At 39.7% G+C, this 16,028-nt stretch overlaps 2 protein-coding genes and 1 long non-coding RNA gene across 8 annotated transcripts; 2 read left to right on the top strand and 1 right to left on the bottom strand.

Moving 5' to 3' along the window:
* Positions 1-896: 896 nt before the first annotated feature.
* Positions 897-6,689, bottom strand: LOC108087206. The gene is made up of 3 exons (XR_001771167.1): positions 6,561-6,689; positions 6,410-6,462; positions 897-1,138 (listed from the first exon to the last, which is right to left on the bottom strand). It is a non-coding gene; the product is annotated as an uncharacterized LOC108087206 (long non-coding RNA).
* Positions 2,527-3,381, top strand: LOC108087205. The gene is made up of 2 exons (XM_017184471.1): positions 2,527-2,792; positions 3,161-3,381. Exons 1-2 carry the CDS (start codon positions 2,527-2,529, stop codon positions 3,243-3,245), a joined length of 351 nt encoding a protein of 116 aa, XP_017039960.1. The 3' UTR covers positions 3,246-3,381.
* Positions 3,815-15,695, top strand: LOC108087201 (nocturnin). 6 transcript variants are annotated; one of them, XM_017184461.2, is made up of 8 exons: positions 6,920-7,092; positions 11,527-11,787; positions 13,467-13,571; positions 13,833-14,065; positions 14,120-14,191; positions 14,390-14,511; positions 14,579-15,211; positions 15,322-15,695. In XM_017184461.2, exons 2-8 carry the CDS (start codon positions 11,708-11,710, stop codon positions 15,517-15,519), a joined length of 1,443 nt encoding a protein of 480 aa, XP_017039950.1. In that variant the 5' UTR covers positions 6,920-7,092; positions 11,527-11,707; the 3' UTR covers positions 15,520-15,695. The 6 variants fall into 6 exon arrangements, with proteins under 6 accessions (XP_017039952.1, XP_017039955.1, XP_017039950.1 ...); XM_017184463.2 differs by lacking the exons at positions 6,920-7,092; positions 11,527-11,787 and adding an exon at positions 3,815-4,333; XM_017184465.2 differs by lacking the exon at positions 13,467-13,571.
* The last annotated feature ends 333 nt before the right edge of the window (positions 15,696-16,028 follow it).

Raw genomic sequence — 16,028 nt, 5'->3', positions numbered from 1 at the left:
CATTTTCAGTTTGGGGCGCATATGTTAAGCCCCGAATACATAGAAACGAGTCTGATGTCTTGACATCTGTCTACCGGGCCCCTACCATTCCCCCAACCATCCATTTTTTTTTTCGCTTTGACAATCGTCCAAAAATGTAGATTTGCATGCACATCAGCAATGGGCATACATTTATCTCGCCCACTGTTGACGACGCCGACCGCCAGTTGTTGGCCCCTTAATACGTTAGGATAATGGATACTAAAAGAAAAAAACACAAAATTCAAGCAAGTGAAACCAAAGGCTTGGTTTTTTTTTAATAATATCTAGTATACTCAACTGTTTTTTTTTTCAGAATTATATATATTAAACCCCCAAAGGCATACAAAGGAATTTTTGTAATAAAAACCAGTTAATTTATTTGAAATGGAAAAATATACAGAGCGAACTGAGCACGCATTGATCCAAGGGGATAGGCGAATTGATTGATTCGAGTAAGTGCAACAGTTTATTTGCATATTTTGCAGAACTTTATTGCACAACGGTAAACAGAACTGAATTACTGCAAAAACATGCAAAATATTTAAATTGCCCAAATATCCCTTAGCCGAGCGCATAAATAAGAGTTTACAGATGTCAAGGGTGAACTGGGTAAAGGCTGCATCACTAGCTGCAGAAGCCAAACAAATGTAAACTCGCTTTGTAGTTTATTGAAAATTTAATAAAGTGCAGCCCGCAAAACGGACATACGGACGGACGGACAAACGGACACAGGGAATGCGAGATGAAATAGGTGAATACCAATGGATGCGGAGACTACATGGAATAAGAAATACACAAATAAATATGCTATTTGCCTTTATTGCAATTCAATTTGCTATCAAAGCATCAGCCCTGAAATCAGCAGCCAATGGAAGTATTTGGGGTTATGTTTATGCCATAAAGGATTTGCAGCTCCCTCGGCTGCCCGGGTATTTTCGGAATTTAAATGGAATTTAAAAAGCATTTCTGTTTGAAATGGTTGTCAAGACTACGGCCAGGTATGCTGACACAAATCCGCCCGCAGGTGAGGCAAAAATCCAGGACTGGGACATCCTTCGTCCTGCAGCTGGCTTCTGTCATCTGGTTTCTTTGCTCTTTTTTTGATCAATATATGCGGCTGCAAGAAAAATGATTTCACAATGTTTGAGTGATTGTTTGAAGGCATTTACCATTTTTAATTTAATGCAATTTCTTTAACTAGAAATGGAAGAAGGTATCTAGGTTAGTTTGCACTGATATTTTAAGCTTTAAATGCCTTTTCGTTTGCGTTTTAATAAATTTCTAGAAATATTTATAAAGATTATCTTTGTCAATACCCCACCAAATTCTTCTACATTTCTTTTAATTTGTTAAAATCAAGGGACCATTAATTTTTATTATAATAGAATGAGCTTTTAATAATTATTTTGATTTAAATCAAATTTCCTAACAAAAGCCTGTTTTTCAATTAACCAAATTCAATTCTTAGATAATCTAGAGCGAAAAGTCAGCTTTCTTTTTGCCCGATGCAGCTTTCATTGTAGTTTCGAAGACAAAATCAAAAACCAACAATATGGCAATAAACGAATTTCGGTTATAACAATGTAGTTGACCTGCGTTGGACTGTTTCCCGAAAAAACCCCCTTCCGCCACCCACACAAACTGCGTTCGACCACATGCAATTTTGTTGGCATACTGATATCCATGGTCTGGCTATGAGGCCAATGGACCTAATGGTCGATGGTCACAGCCAAAGTTGGAAGTGGGCAAAATGGGGGCCTGAATCGGGGGAAGGGATCAGCTAATGGTGGGCAGTGGGTGGGCCAAAAATGTCCCTAGGTGTTGGTCGCATGGGAGTCGGCCGAACGCATCTATTTGTATTTTGTTACAGGACATGCTCTCAGTGGGCATATCCTTTACTCACCCAATGGGCGAGGGGATGTTGCTGTCACAGGGACGTCAGACAGAGACTTTTATTGAAAATGTTCAATGGCAAAAATTCATAACTGCAGCAGAAAAGTACACACAGAAAAATTGGAATGAACATTCAAGGCCATTATGTTGAACCTTCTTGGTTTATTGGGTAAAGGAAAAACCCTAAAGAATCAAACGAATTTTGACTTTTAGAATAACAAACACATTAAAACATTCAATAAAAATAAGGTAAAATAAATTGTAAATTTTTATATGCATAACTATAAACTTTTTTAGGAGTGAACAGCTTTTAGATCTTCGTTTTCGAATCAAACATGGACTATTTTGACCCGCCGGGCAGGACATAATACTTTGTCTGTTTTTAGGGCCCAGAAAATTGTTTCGTATTTGCGAAATGTTGAGTAATACGATTGCGGTGCTGCAATGCTTCAGTTTAGTTCAGGCTTTTAGTCTCCGATATCCGGCACTTTATAGTGACGTTTGTCGCAAATCATTGAACGCTTCGATTGCCGCTGGCGAATCTAATCAATGGCCGGCCAAGTGGCCGCTGGCTCTTCTGAAAGAGGCTCTGCCAAGTCAGTCAGTGTCAGCATGTCGTCGTGGGTCGTCTCCACCACCGAGCTGTGCGATTGTGGTGCAACCGGGGCGAAATCATCATCAGCCACAACAAACCCGCGGCACACGCGACTGATTCTGCTGGTGTGGCACAATCTCACCGAGAAGTGCCAAAAACTCGGTAGCTTTCTCAGGCGGGAGACGAACAAGCCGCTACCCAAAGAACTGAGGCGATCGTTACGTCTCAACAAATCGGCCAGAAGGAAAGGCTATCGGAGTTGCGAGAGCGAGGCAGATAAACGGTAGGCATTATAAACCTATATTCAAAGGGGTTAGATAAGCCCATTGTTATTGTTTATGTTGGTTTACCTATATGCGTACACCTGCTATAGTGGGTAAAATATATAACTTTTAAGTGGGTAAACTAGGAAGGTTAAATAATCATTTTGCGTTAAAAATTGATATATGTGAATTATAAAACGAACAAAAAATCCATGAAACTGTAGGTATAAAGACTGGTTCCCATTTTGTAAATTATTCGTATTATTATATTCACAAGCTATTTATTAACTTACCTTATTGAGATACAACCTTAGAATAATATATAACCTTGATAACCTAACTAGATAACCCATTTTTAACAAAACTAATTAAATTTTCCACTTTCCAGCCTGATGAAAGAGCGTCTGAATGAGCCCATCAACATATCCATACGCATGGGACCTGCTTACGACTATAGGCCTTCGAATTTCTGATGGATCTGCAAAAGGACTCTAGAACATCGCATTTCGAATTTATAAGCACTGCTGTTAATTTAGCTTAAGATGTAAATATAAATGTAAAGTGGCTGTTGTAAACTGTTATTAAAAGTTTCGATTTCGGCAAGTTTTACATGAATGTAGTAAGTTTAGAAACAGCTGATGAAGCGAAAAGCTTTGCGCGGCAGTCAAAGCTCTAAATTCTCTTAGGACTGCTTGATTCGATTGTCTCTCTTTATTTTCAGTTGCTTGCTGCTTTTAAGTACGCCCACACAAAAGTTTATTGCCCCGCTCACAACAAGTGGACGTGACTTTGTGCTCTATGTGTAGGGTATAAGCACACACTTGTTAGATTCGTATTAATCAGTAAATAATAAGAAACATGACAACAGATTTACATTACCAAAGAAAATACCAACAAAACCTAAAAGGTTTACAGCTCCTACACCTTACAGATTGCCCTTATAAGTAATTCAAATTACTTGAACATAAAATAAAATAATATACATATGTAAGTATAATTTATTTATTTCAGTTTTGTTTACCTGCTAAAATTTCTATATTACATATATACCATATTATATACATTTATTTTAATGAAGAGAGTCCATCAGTCGGTGATTTCTCGATTTAACTCGTACTTTAGTTGGCTTTTCCTTTCTGCCGCCTTGCATTTATTCGCGCCGTCTGGCACTCTCACTCTCTGCGAAGCACTCTCTTATTCTATTCGATTGTCTCTTTTTATACGTCACGGAAAGCGTTATCTCCCGAGTTTTTTCTGAGCTTCACGCTTATTGTGAAAAACGTGTTCGACGGAAGTGACATTGATAGTGAAATTTTAACCAAATTTTACGAACGTCGTGTTTTGTTTTATTTTTCGGAAGGCAAGCAAACCAGTTAAAAAGTGACAGAATTCTAATTTTATGAAAAGTGAACTTTGATTGAACACAACTCTGAAATTTGTTTTCGCAATTCAAATAAATAAATAAATATAACCGTAAACAAAAGGTCGAGTGCAAAATGAAGCTAATTTCCACAGTTGTTTACTTACTAGTGGCGTTTTACAAATTCCTCAAGAAGCTCTTGTAAGTGAACCTAATTATCTAATAATATTTTGAGTTCTTGGTTTTTTGGGTGTGCCAGGCTTTGTCCTTTTTTCGCCCTTTTTCCTCCCTTAAAACAACAAATCTTTGAGCTTATTGATAAAACAAAAACGAAAACATTTAATTTGTTTGCTGCTGCTTTTCATATATTAAATTTCCTTTGTAAAGCTTTTCCGTCTCGGTCTTTGTTTGCCGTTTTTCCTTTATTTTTTTCTTGGTTTTTGTTTATGTGGTTTGTTTTTGGACTTTCAGTTTATTATACAAAAATACAAATTTGCTCCAATCTGCTGTCTAGTGGGAGCGAGAGGGATAGAGAACTAGAGCCCAGCCCGCTCTTTGTGTGCTCTTCCCGCTCTCTCCCCTTTTCGCTCTCCCGCTTTGTAGCGCCAGGTTTTTGTTTGGGTTTGAGGTCGCTAGGAAATTGGATGGCGTTTGTCCCATGTGCAGATTGTAATTTACCCAAGTGCCTTCTTGTGTGTTTGTGTGTGTGTTTCCGAGGGGGTTGACAACAGAAATGGTTTTTTAATTACTATTACTGTCCTTTGTGGGCTTGTTTTCCATGTGTTGCCCAGCTTTGAGGGCGTTGTATACATAATTTCAGCAAGCACATAAGATCTTCTCTGATTAAATGAAGTATCTCTTGTTGGTGGAACTTGTAATGTCATCACAATTGACCGGAATTTCCCCGGCTCCAAAATATTTCACTTGTTGATGGTAATCATAACTGACAGAAAGTAATTTGGTGAAAGCTAATTAAGAGTCGTTCGATTAAGGGGTATAATGGGTTCTAAAGAACCAACATAAATAAATAATTCAACATCTTGACAATTAAAGACATAATCGATTATTTATTGAATTATTATAAAAATTTTCAGTCTGGTCTGAACTCAACTCAACCGGAATGACTCAGTTATTAAATATTATATTACCATATTTACTGTTGTGCATATGATGTGATAGGAAAATTTGCTAGAACATATAGAAAAACAGTTCAAATTCCAAAATTATAAAACCGCGTATTATGCTATGCATCTGTAAGTATATAAAAATCTGTGTACGGCACGCGTTTGCCAATTTCACTGCGAAATTGATAAGCTGCGAAAATAAGCTTGGGTGACACAGACCCTCAAAAAATTATAAATAAATGAAATAGAAGATAAACTAGGGAGTGAACTTTATACAGAACACTAAAACAAGGCCGCGTTTGGTCCACTCGAAATCCTTATCTTATCTCAGCGACTAGACCACTGGCTGCGAGTAATAAAAATACTAAATACTCGACTATATGGTGGAACTTAATAGTTATATTACCCAACTAATCGGCAGGCGTACTCACCACTGACCTTGACAGGCCAACTGGGAGCGGGATTGGCGAGAACTACGCAAATTAAACCGCCACAAACTAATGCAAACCAATTAGATCCAGGCTACGTCACTTTTTTGTTGCATTCCCCGTTTTTCTTATCAGTAAGTCATAAATTTAATCCCGTTTGAAAGTTTTACAACTGACCCGTGGGAAGGAATTATGCTCTACGAATCGTTTTCAAGTGGCCAATGCCTCCGTTCCTCCAGTTTATATGAGCTCCCGATAAGATATAACACAAGCCAGACACAAGACCAGACACGATCCCCATGTCAATGGCATTATTATCAGCGCGAATTTACAAATTCATCACAATTGACCCACTCAGGTCCAACAATACAAGGGGCCATACCAAGTGAGTCATTTGATCGATGATTCTGAGTCTTTGTTTGAGGGGAAAATGATTGATACTTGACTATTCAATGTGATAAAGATTATAGACCATTAGATGGATTTCTTTACCGCATCTTTTAATAAATTTATCGCAGTATAGAATATGACTATTGTACTAATTTACGATGTTTTAATTCATTTCAAAGAACATAGCTTTGGAATTTAAAAAAAGCACTATATGGTAAAGTTTGTTGAGGATCCTGTTTGCACTAACTACAATACGTATCAAAAACCACCTCTTAAGGAAATATTGAAACAAATCTAATACATGTTGAATATACGAAGATTTTTAAAGTACATACCAAGTTCGATTTTCTTCGTTTTCAAGCCGTGGTAATATTAGTTGATGTTCCTACTAGAATTAGGATATAGAATATTTCCTTATGTATATGTGAATATTAACATTAAAATACAAACATTTCTAATATTTAACAGGAACTTATTAAAACTTACCACATTAAGTCACATGTCTCTTCATTATTCCGAAACCTTGATGAGTTCAATGCGTATACTTGTTTTCCCCAAAATGTACATCACTCATACGCGGTGTTTGCCCAATAGAAACCAAATAAAGAGCCGTAGCCGCCGCGAGCACTTACACTAGTGTTACAGACCCTGAGAGCGCGAGCCATTGAACTTATTACGATAATGAGGTGGAGAGCACAGCCAGCGAGAGGGGGCTTCTCCGCCTGGTGATTGTGCAATGGTGCCTCAGTCGGCCAGACAAACAGAGCGGACTCTTCGGCATTATCCTTATCAGCTTCCCGGCGGGGAGAGCGTTGGTATAAATGCCGCAAAGCACGTACCATCGAGTTTAGTTCTTTGCAGCTCGCCGGAGCATTTGAACCTCTCGAAACCCAAGTGCTGAATATCAGCAATATTCCCCTTTTCTCGGTTCGCGAAAATTCTGCGGGAACTTTTGGATACCTTTTTTGTGATCGGCGAATAACCATGTGTGGTAGTGCTTAGTGCCGGCTGCAAAATGGTGAGTCTCGCATTCGCTGCAACATGTTGGATTTGCCCCACTGAACCACTTGCAAGTGCCCCACAAACCTTTCGGGAAAAGCGGTCGATGCTTGATTTATATTGTGTCCAGATGGAATCAGCTCTGGCCGGAGAAGAACCAGTTTTTTCCAAGTCAAAGCCGATGCGATACTCTCCATATGCGACACGAGCATGTGTCCCAATCTGTCGCTATGCTGTTGTATAACAAAAATAATCACCAGGCAGCCATTAAAGGCGAAACTCAATCCCAATTTGCCTATACCCTATAGTTCAGATAGTCCCCAAAGGAAATGATAGTATTTTAAATATGTGGGCGTTGAAGGGCGATTTCGCACATATTCAAATTACGTTATACGGAAACCCCGAAACAAAATTAGTATAGTTTTAGTTTAATAACTTAAAAAAGCTATTACTTAGTAAAATATACAATTTGTTTCTTTTATTATCAAAGCTTTGATAATAATCGTTGAATAAGGAATCTGAGATGGATTCACTTCAACAACACTTGCTTACATTCAATATACTTACTTTGTACGATCATTTCGGATAGGTCATCTGATAGTCGAGGAACCCAGATGTTCGTCTGCGAAATCCCCCTGATAAGCTTATCAATCCGCTGCCGTCTCTCCTTTTTATTCGCTTTTTGTTTGCTTTGGGTTAATCGAAATCAGATGGAGTGATCGCTGACCCGATCGACCAGCGAGAGCAGGTGTCCGGCCACTACAAAGTGTGCTACATTGGCAATAAAAAACTATATATGTACATATATGTCTACTATATATATATTCTTTACACAATTCCCTATTATCTGATCCACGAGGTTTAGGCCTGTCATAAATTGAGCGAGCCTGTTGCCAAGTTCATGTGGCATTCTCGGCGTTTAGACGACTCCCCACTGGCCCGAACACTCACGTACATATAGCCATATAAATAAAACTCAATGTCGGCCGCTGCTCTTGTTGATTCCGCTCGACTTTCCGCAGTGCATTGCCAAAAAAAATATAAGACCCGCAGAACGTTTGTAGAGCTGTCCCACCTGCGGAAGGGGAAGTGAATATTATATTATTTTCAATTAGTGCGATATCGAAAATTGACTCAAGTTGTGTATAGGTATGTACGGCTAAAAATATAGAACATGTAAATTGAAGTATAACAAGTTCAATAACAGCTAAGCAAATACATAAAGGCAATCGGGAGGAAGTCGGGGTATATTTGTTAAACATGAAATTAAACATTTTGTAGATAATTTCATAAATATTTGGAGCTCAAATATGAACATAACTTTCACTTAAAGGGCAGCTTTTATTTTATTAACCATGAAAAATATACAACATATATTAAATATATTTAATTTTTAACTACATTTTCTTCATGTAAGATTTGTGTAAAATAATCAACTTTTGCCTACTTTTAGGCATTTGTTCAAGATCAATAAAAATAGAAGGAAATAAAATTCAAACGAATTATGCTTTTCCGAAAAAATAACTAAAATGCACCTTTAATACTTAGACCTCCAAAAGAGCTTCTAAAACTGTTTTGTCAAAAATATCTCTAAATTATGTAATCCTTTTAATTAAATTTTTCATTTTGCCTAAAACGATTTAAAGGCAGATAAGATACTGCGGAAATGAATGAAAGTCGTTCTACTCATTCAATTCGCTTGAAGTTTATTAGCCAAATGAATGCAATCAATTCGCTCTTGAATTAATGCAAATCATGAAAGTGCATAATAATTTATTAGCTACAAATTAGCATTGGAGGCTTACGTCTGTTCCGTCTATTCTGTTCTGTTTTGATTGCGTTCTGTGGGAGGAACAAACTGAGGCGTAAAATTAATTATGTCTGTGGGGATGTCAAGTGACAGGCGGCTGCCATAGAGTGTAATTAATCAATCGCAGCTGATTGGAAATTGTTCTTTATTTATCTGCAATTGACTGTTTACGGAATACGGAATTCCTTTGGCATTTTCACACAGATTGCTCCTCAAACTTAACTCGCCCACTCTCAAGATTGATTACAATTTAATGTTTGAATGTTCAAGAATTTACTTCCTTTAATTACGATTTATTTTGTAAACACAATTTTTGAAATATTTGCAATTATTTCTCGCTTAATTTAACCTTAAGCAGCTGTAAGTTCAAGTTGAATCTTGTTTGTTATGCTTTCGAAACAAAAACAGTAACAACGCTTGTCGTTCTGATTCATCGGGTCAAGTTTAAAGTCAAAACGGATGAAAGCATTATTCAGAATTACGCTTATTAAACCAAAACGAGTCCCTCTATTTGGCTAACAATAAATTTGACATTTTGGAAAGTAATCAAACAAAATGTGGTTTGCCTTTAAAAAAAACCGAACTGAATGAGAGCGGCGATTTCAATTTCATGATATATATTATAACTATGACTGAACAGCGGCAATCAGTCTGCTCTTTTAATGAGAAACGAGAGAGATCAGGGAACTGAGTGGCTGGTGGCTGTTGGCTGGCAGCTGGCACTTGATTGCCTCGATCTCGGCTAGAGTCGGCCAGAAGATATAAATAAGGAAAGGCAACGCACGCGCGTATTAATTGTTGGCTGTTCTAAACGGCCAGAAGTGCGCTCCTCCAATTGTGTACATCGAAATATTACGCATACGCAGCGTGGTCAATGAAAAGTTCCGTTCGTAGAAGTGATCAAAAATCAAAGAAATGGATCAAAAGCGCGGAGTACGGGAAAACTATGGCCACAGACGCCAGCCAGCCTTGGGCAAGGCCATGCCAGTTACGGCTCTTTTGCTGAATATGGAGGTGAATTCCAAGGATTACCGACGAAGTGATGGTGGTTCAGAGCCATCAGACGAGGACGATAAGCCGCCACAATTGTTTAGTGTGACGGATGAGCCACCCTCACCCAACGAGGAGGACTCCAAGCCACCCAATCACTATACGGAAGATCAAAAACTAGCTGGCGATTCTCGGAGGGAAGTTCCCTGCTCGAATTGCCTGCAATTGGCATCCGCAGATCTCACCGATCGAAACTCGGCCATTAACGAGATGTGCCAACGTCTGTGTGGTCCCGAGTGCAGACAGCCTCAAGGACTCACGCTCGATGGCTTTCGGCAGGATTTCCTCAGGCAGTACGAGATCGCGGAAGCTGTGGCCAAGACCTCGGCCATGACCTCCACCGTTCAGATGAAACAGCGCCTGGCCGCTCGCAAACTGGAAATCGAAAAGGAAATGGATGAGCAGCTGGGCGTGGCCAGCCCCCATATCGATATCAATCTCGGCCAGAGCAGCAGCAGCAGTTCCGCTGCAGCTGGAGATTTTGAGTTTGAGCCGCCCCGCGATCTGCTTTTGTATCTGGTGAGGTGAGATACTATACTTCGAGACTTTCAGACTCCGAGACTCCGATACTTCGAGGCTTCGATACTCGTTTCTTGCAGGGGAACAGGGTAGCAGCGACTAAAACTGCCTGTCTGTCGTGCTTATAAATCAAGTTCATGGCTGGCAGCGTGTCAAGTGTTCTTAGGCATTGGCCAGGCCTCAAAGCCACTTAGCGGCAATCAACAACAACAACAGCAACAAGAGCAACAAAAACAGTAGCAAAAAAAAACAGCGACAACAGCTCACCGAGAGCAACAAAAACTAACCTTGCACAATTTGCGCGAAAGTGATCATGACAAGAGCTGACAGTATATATCTTATATATATATAGCTGTGCCCCAGGGAAAGGGGAAATACGAACGATTTTAATTTTTTATAATTATATTTATTTTAGTTTACTATCCCCAATGAGATGAGGCAGGGTCGTAGGCTTTATTGAATTCTTAATGGGGAAAAACGCACGTTGTTGTAATAAAATTATTGAAGCATAGTAATTTACTTATTATTTTATATGAGTCATAAAAGTCTTTAATAGATTTATTATTAGGTTTCAAATTCATCTTTCCAACAGTTTCTCTTTTATAAGATTTTATTTTTATTATTTCCTTCGAAACATTTTCTTTGGCATTGCCTTTATCAGCAAATAGTTATTTTTTTAATTTAATTTTTCCGTTAATCATTTAAAACAATTTTAAATAATTGAAATATTTGCTTGGTGGGAAGTTCCACCTTTGTTTAGCTCAGCTTTCAATAATTTCGATATACATTTTGCCTGCTTATCCATCATACAGCTGTGAACTTAATGGCTTTCCATTAAGTGATAAGCGACAATTAAATTGCCCCTGTATCAGTGTAAATGGAGTAAAAATATCCTATCAATGAGCAAAACAATTGCAATTAGGGCACGGCATTGTTCCGACACGTGCCTAATGATTAAGTCGAATTCAACATTCCGCTCCGAGATTAGTGGGCAACTTGCAAGTGGTATTCAGCGAGATCAACGAACCAAACCCAAATAATTGTCTAACCCCGTTAAAATTCTTCCTTTTCTAGGAAATACAGATGGGGCCGCGTCTCTTTGACATTGCCATACTGACACTAAATATAAAACACTTTAAGTTATCCTAATACCCAATACAAGAAACGAAGAATCCCAGTGTAGAGAACAGAAAGCGAACAAACTGAAAGTGATATTTTGCTTGGACCAGAGTTGAGTTTGCAGAAAGAGTTCAAAATGGAGTTTCTAATGAAAACATCGCGTTTGATCGTCACATCGAAGACGTTCGCAAGACGTGTGGCCGTGCCGATTCCCAGGTAACCAAAATGCAGATACAGATACAGATACAGATTCAGATTCAGATTGGGTTATATGTATGTGGTGTATACATATATCTTGGACGGACAGCTCATTACGCATGTAACTGCGTTGCTGTATAAATTGTGCAGATACAATTGTATCTTTTGTCTGTCGCATTAGCATTTGAGAACATTTGGGATTCTGCTTAGGCATACAACACAGAAAGGCATTAGCTAAGGATGCTGCATATGGCTGCCGATTTTCTCCATTTTATTTATTTATTTAGTGTTTTTTTTTTTTTTTTTTTCTCCTTTTGCATGCATATATGTTATATCTCACTCGAGCACTTTTGTTTTCATTAACTGATTGCCATACCCCGCCGCCGCGGGCGCATAAATATTTAACAATCCGATTCGGAGTCGGTAAAGAATCGTTTTTTTGTTTAGCATTTTGGCAGCGGGGCGCTCTCACACGTGAGCCGAACGTATTGATCTCGTTCTGGGGGTATCTGTATCTTGCAGATACATCTCGTATGCGAAATACCCGTTTGTGCGTGCTCTCCTCGCGATCTTTTCGCTGCCTCGCGAGCGTTCTCTGCCCGGCAATGATCTCTCTAATAAAACCCCGCACTTCAGATGGCATTCAGTTTCGCCAAAGTCGCTTGCAAGCGCACCTCGTTCCGGCGCCAAAAACCCCAAAAAAATACACCCCCATAAATCCAGGAAAAACAAAAATTCCAAATCACAAAAATCAAAATTTCCAAATTCGAAATCCTTCGATCCTGCCGCAGAATCATGGAGCAGCCAGCAATGCCGATAAAGCGAGCCAACAAGCCGCCCTGCAAAAACGATCGAAAGGCTTATCTGCAGAAAGTGATGCTGACCAGGTGAGAGCATCCAGGGGATGCGGGGATTTATTGGCTCCATCTGCGAATGATTGATTGCGGTGACAGGCCGAAAGCCGTAAGCCCCGAAATCCAGTCGCCAGTCGTCATCCATCCCGGCGGGGAACTGGTTTCGATTCTCTCGCGGAACGGAGCAAACCAGCCCAACAGCTGCGAAGCTATTGACCGAGCGACATTTTTCACCTTTGTTTTTGTTTCGCCGTATTATCATCGCGTGGGCGTCCCATCATCTCCCCCTTCCACTTCCCTTTCCCCTTAAATTCCCCTTCCAGTTATGTAGTGGTCCGCTTATAATCAGAACATATGTGCTAATTGTCGAGGGTTTTGATGTACGAAAACCAGAAGCGTTCATTTGATCTACAAAATATATGGAAGTAATTCATGGATGCAGTAGTGATTGAGTTTACGAGCAAAGCAGATTCGATTCATGAGGTAGAAGAAAATGCAAGTGGAAAGCCAAGTTTTAAATGTGCTTAAACAATTTGTAAATTGGATAGAAGTTTTATTAAGTTCATCAAACAAAACAACACAAGAAATAGAAATGAAAGAATTACACCCTTAGAAAGGTTCCATTTTAATAAAGGTTGCAAAAGTTTGGTTCGTTTTTTTACGTCGAAATAATATCTTTATTGATAAAACAACAAAATTTCACCTTCTAATAATTTTATGTTTTTGTAATGTTTCACTTTCTGTTTCAACTAAGAAAACCTTTTTGACAAAGTCTTAATAATTTCAAAAATTTATTTTCCCTTCCACACGCAAAACGTAACACCACAAAATAATTCTTTGCAGCAAAATGAATACGGGAAAATTTTATACGAGTCAACGTCATAGTCATAGTCTATTCATTTTCAGCATAATACTGAGAAAAATTCTATATAGAAAACCAAATGCTTTGTGAGTACTAAGTATTATAATTGTTATGAGCATTAAATTATAAATATATTTTTGTTGATGTTTTTGCTGTTGTTTATATGATTTTGTTCGCTGAAAGTTGTTTGTCTGTTGTAAGAAGCTTTGATCAGTTTTTCGATTAAAATGCTTTTAAAGTTTTAATGGCAATATAATCGAATAGTGAGTGACAAGCGCGTTTGCTTGGCTAAGTTATATGGGATTCACTATAATTTGTACTAATTGAAATTAAACGTTCTTTTTCAGAATGGGCTCATTCAACTCGGCACCAAAGATCAACAACGTGGACTCACAGGACGATGGCCTGGAGTTACCCACGGGTCTGAGTACCTCGGCTCTCCTTCAGCATGTCCAGAAATTGCGGGGCGGCGGAATCGAGCAGCCCTCGCTGCTCACCCGCGGCTTCTTGAAACCGCTCCTGATGGACGGAGACGTGGCCGACGGACTGCGTTGCCTCCAGCTGAACTCCGTGTCGAGGGGTACGATTACATCCTTCCCTTATCCAAAGGACATGTTCTAATCTATTTGTGCAGTTTGCAGTGCACCAGTTGAGGGCGAAGCCTCCGAGAACATTCGATTGCTACAGTGGAACATTCTCTCGCAGAGTAAGTATTGAAGGACTATTAAATTTTTATATTTCCCATCTGAAACAAATTTGAATAAATCATAAACACAAAACACTTCTCGAGTAAATATTTGGTTATTGAAATTGTTATATTAAAAAACACAACTACGCAACATTTTCTACTGAAATTAAGATTTTATTTATTTAAATTCTATATTTTTTTCTACATTTTTTATAGCTCTCGGCCAGCACAACGATGGTTTTGTGCGCTGTCCCGAAGAGGCGCTCACCTGGGAGCACCGCAAGTACCTGATTGTCCAGGAGATCCTGCAGAACCAGCCCGATGTGATCTGTCTGCAAGTATATGCGCACACTTCCAAATCATCAGGGTAGCAGTAGCGCTTTAACTCTTCATTTACCCAAACAGGAAGTAGACCACTTCAAGTTCCTGCAGACGGTGCTGGGTAGCCAGAACTACGCGGGCATCTTCTTCCCCAAGCCGGACTCTCCGTGTCTTTATATCGAGCAGAACAATGGACCCGATGGCTGTGCCGTGTTCTACAAGCGGGACAAGCTCCAGCTGCAAGGATACGACACCAGGATCCTGGAGGTCTGGCGCGTGCAGAGCAATCAGGTGGCCATCGCCGCCCGACTGCGAATGCGTTCCAGTGGCCGGGAGTTCTGTGTGGCCACCACCCATTTGAAGGCCCGACACGGCGCCCTCTTGGCCAAGTTGCGCAACGAACAGGGCCGGGATCTCATCCGGTTTGTGAAGCAGTTTGCCGGCGATACACCGCTGCTGCTTTGCGGCGATTTCAACGCCGAACCCGTTGAGCCCATCTACGCCACGATCCTGGGCTGCGATCTTATCCGGCTGGGCAGTGCCTATGCCGACGTGAAGCTGGACCGCGAGAAGATCCTGCAGCCCAGCGAGGATGTGGGCGAGTTCGTGTCGGAGTCGATGAAACGGGAGCCACCCTACACTACCTGGAAGATCAGGGAGGAGGGCGAGGAGTGTCACACCATCGACTACGTCTTCTACACACCCGATCGCCTCAAGGTAAAATTATTTATCCAGTTATGCAATTAATACAATTTATTCAAGACATCTTAGCTCAAATATTTTGTTTAACTTTTGGATATTTTTAAAATATCTCTTTTTCGTTTCAGATCAAAAACTGTCTAGACTTCCCGGCCGGCGATCAGATCGGCAAGAACCGCACACCCAGTTACCAATATCCATCGGATCACTTTTCCCTGGTGTGCGATTTCGAGTTGCTACCTGCGGCGGAAAAGGGGACGGAAATCGGAGGCGATGGGGAAAATGGAACGGAAACGGAGGGCGGCAAACATGGCTCTATTCAATAGGAGCCAAGTTCCAGAAATCACCAGAGAGAAGTTTCAATAACATTACATCAATTGTGATATTAGTTGTTAGATACATTTTAGCCTCATACACGAGCGTTGCACTACAGTTTGCAGCTTTTACAAATGATAATCCAAAATTCACAATCAATAAATAATTTAATATGGAAGAAAGTCAATTCAAATGTGTTTTATTCGCCAAAACTCAACTGACTACAATAAAAAGAAGAATTTTATGACAAATAAATTACCATTAAGTTGGTTCTTTTGTGTAATTTTATGTATGTAAGCTAAAACAAAAATTCCCCAAAAATGTATCGCAGTTTTCGTTGGCTAACGTTAATCTGTAAGTTTTGGGGAAAATGCAAAACCAAACTTTGTTTGCCTCTTTAGATAAACCTTTTTTGGTAAGTGTTGCCAACTTTCAGGCGTTGACTTAAAGCAAATTGTTTAACACGAATTGTAGGCTCGGGGTGTTTACCTGATCAGTCTGCTGGACCCCGCAAATTGCC

Source organism: Drosophila ficusphila, unplaced genomic scaffold, assembly GCF_018152265.1.
Source record: "Drosophila ficusphila isolate 14025-0441.05 unplaced genomic scaffold, ASM1815226v1 contig_791, whole genome shotgun sequence".
In the NCBI taxonomy this organism is placed as follows: Eukaryota; Metazoa; Arthropoda; class Insecta; order Diptera; family Drosophilidae; genus Drosophila; species Drosophila ficusphila.
Note: the sequence above shows the minus strand (reverse complement) of the source record. Positions and strands in the feature narration are given on the sequence as shown.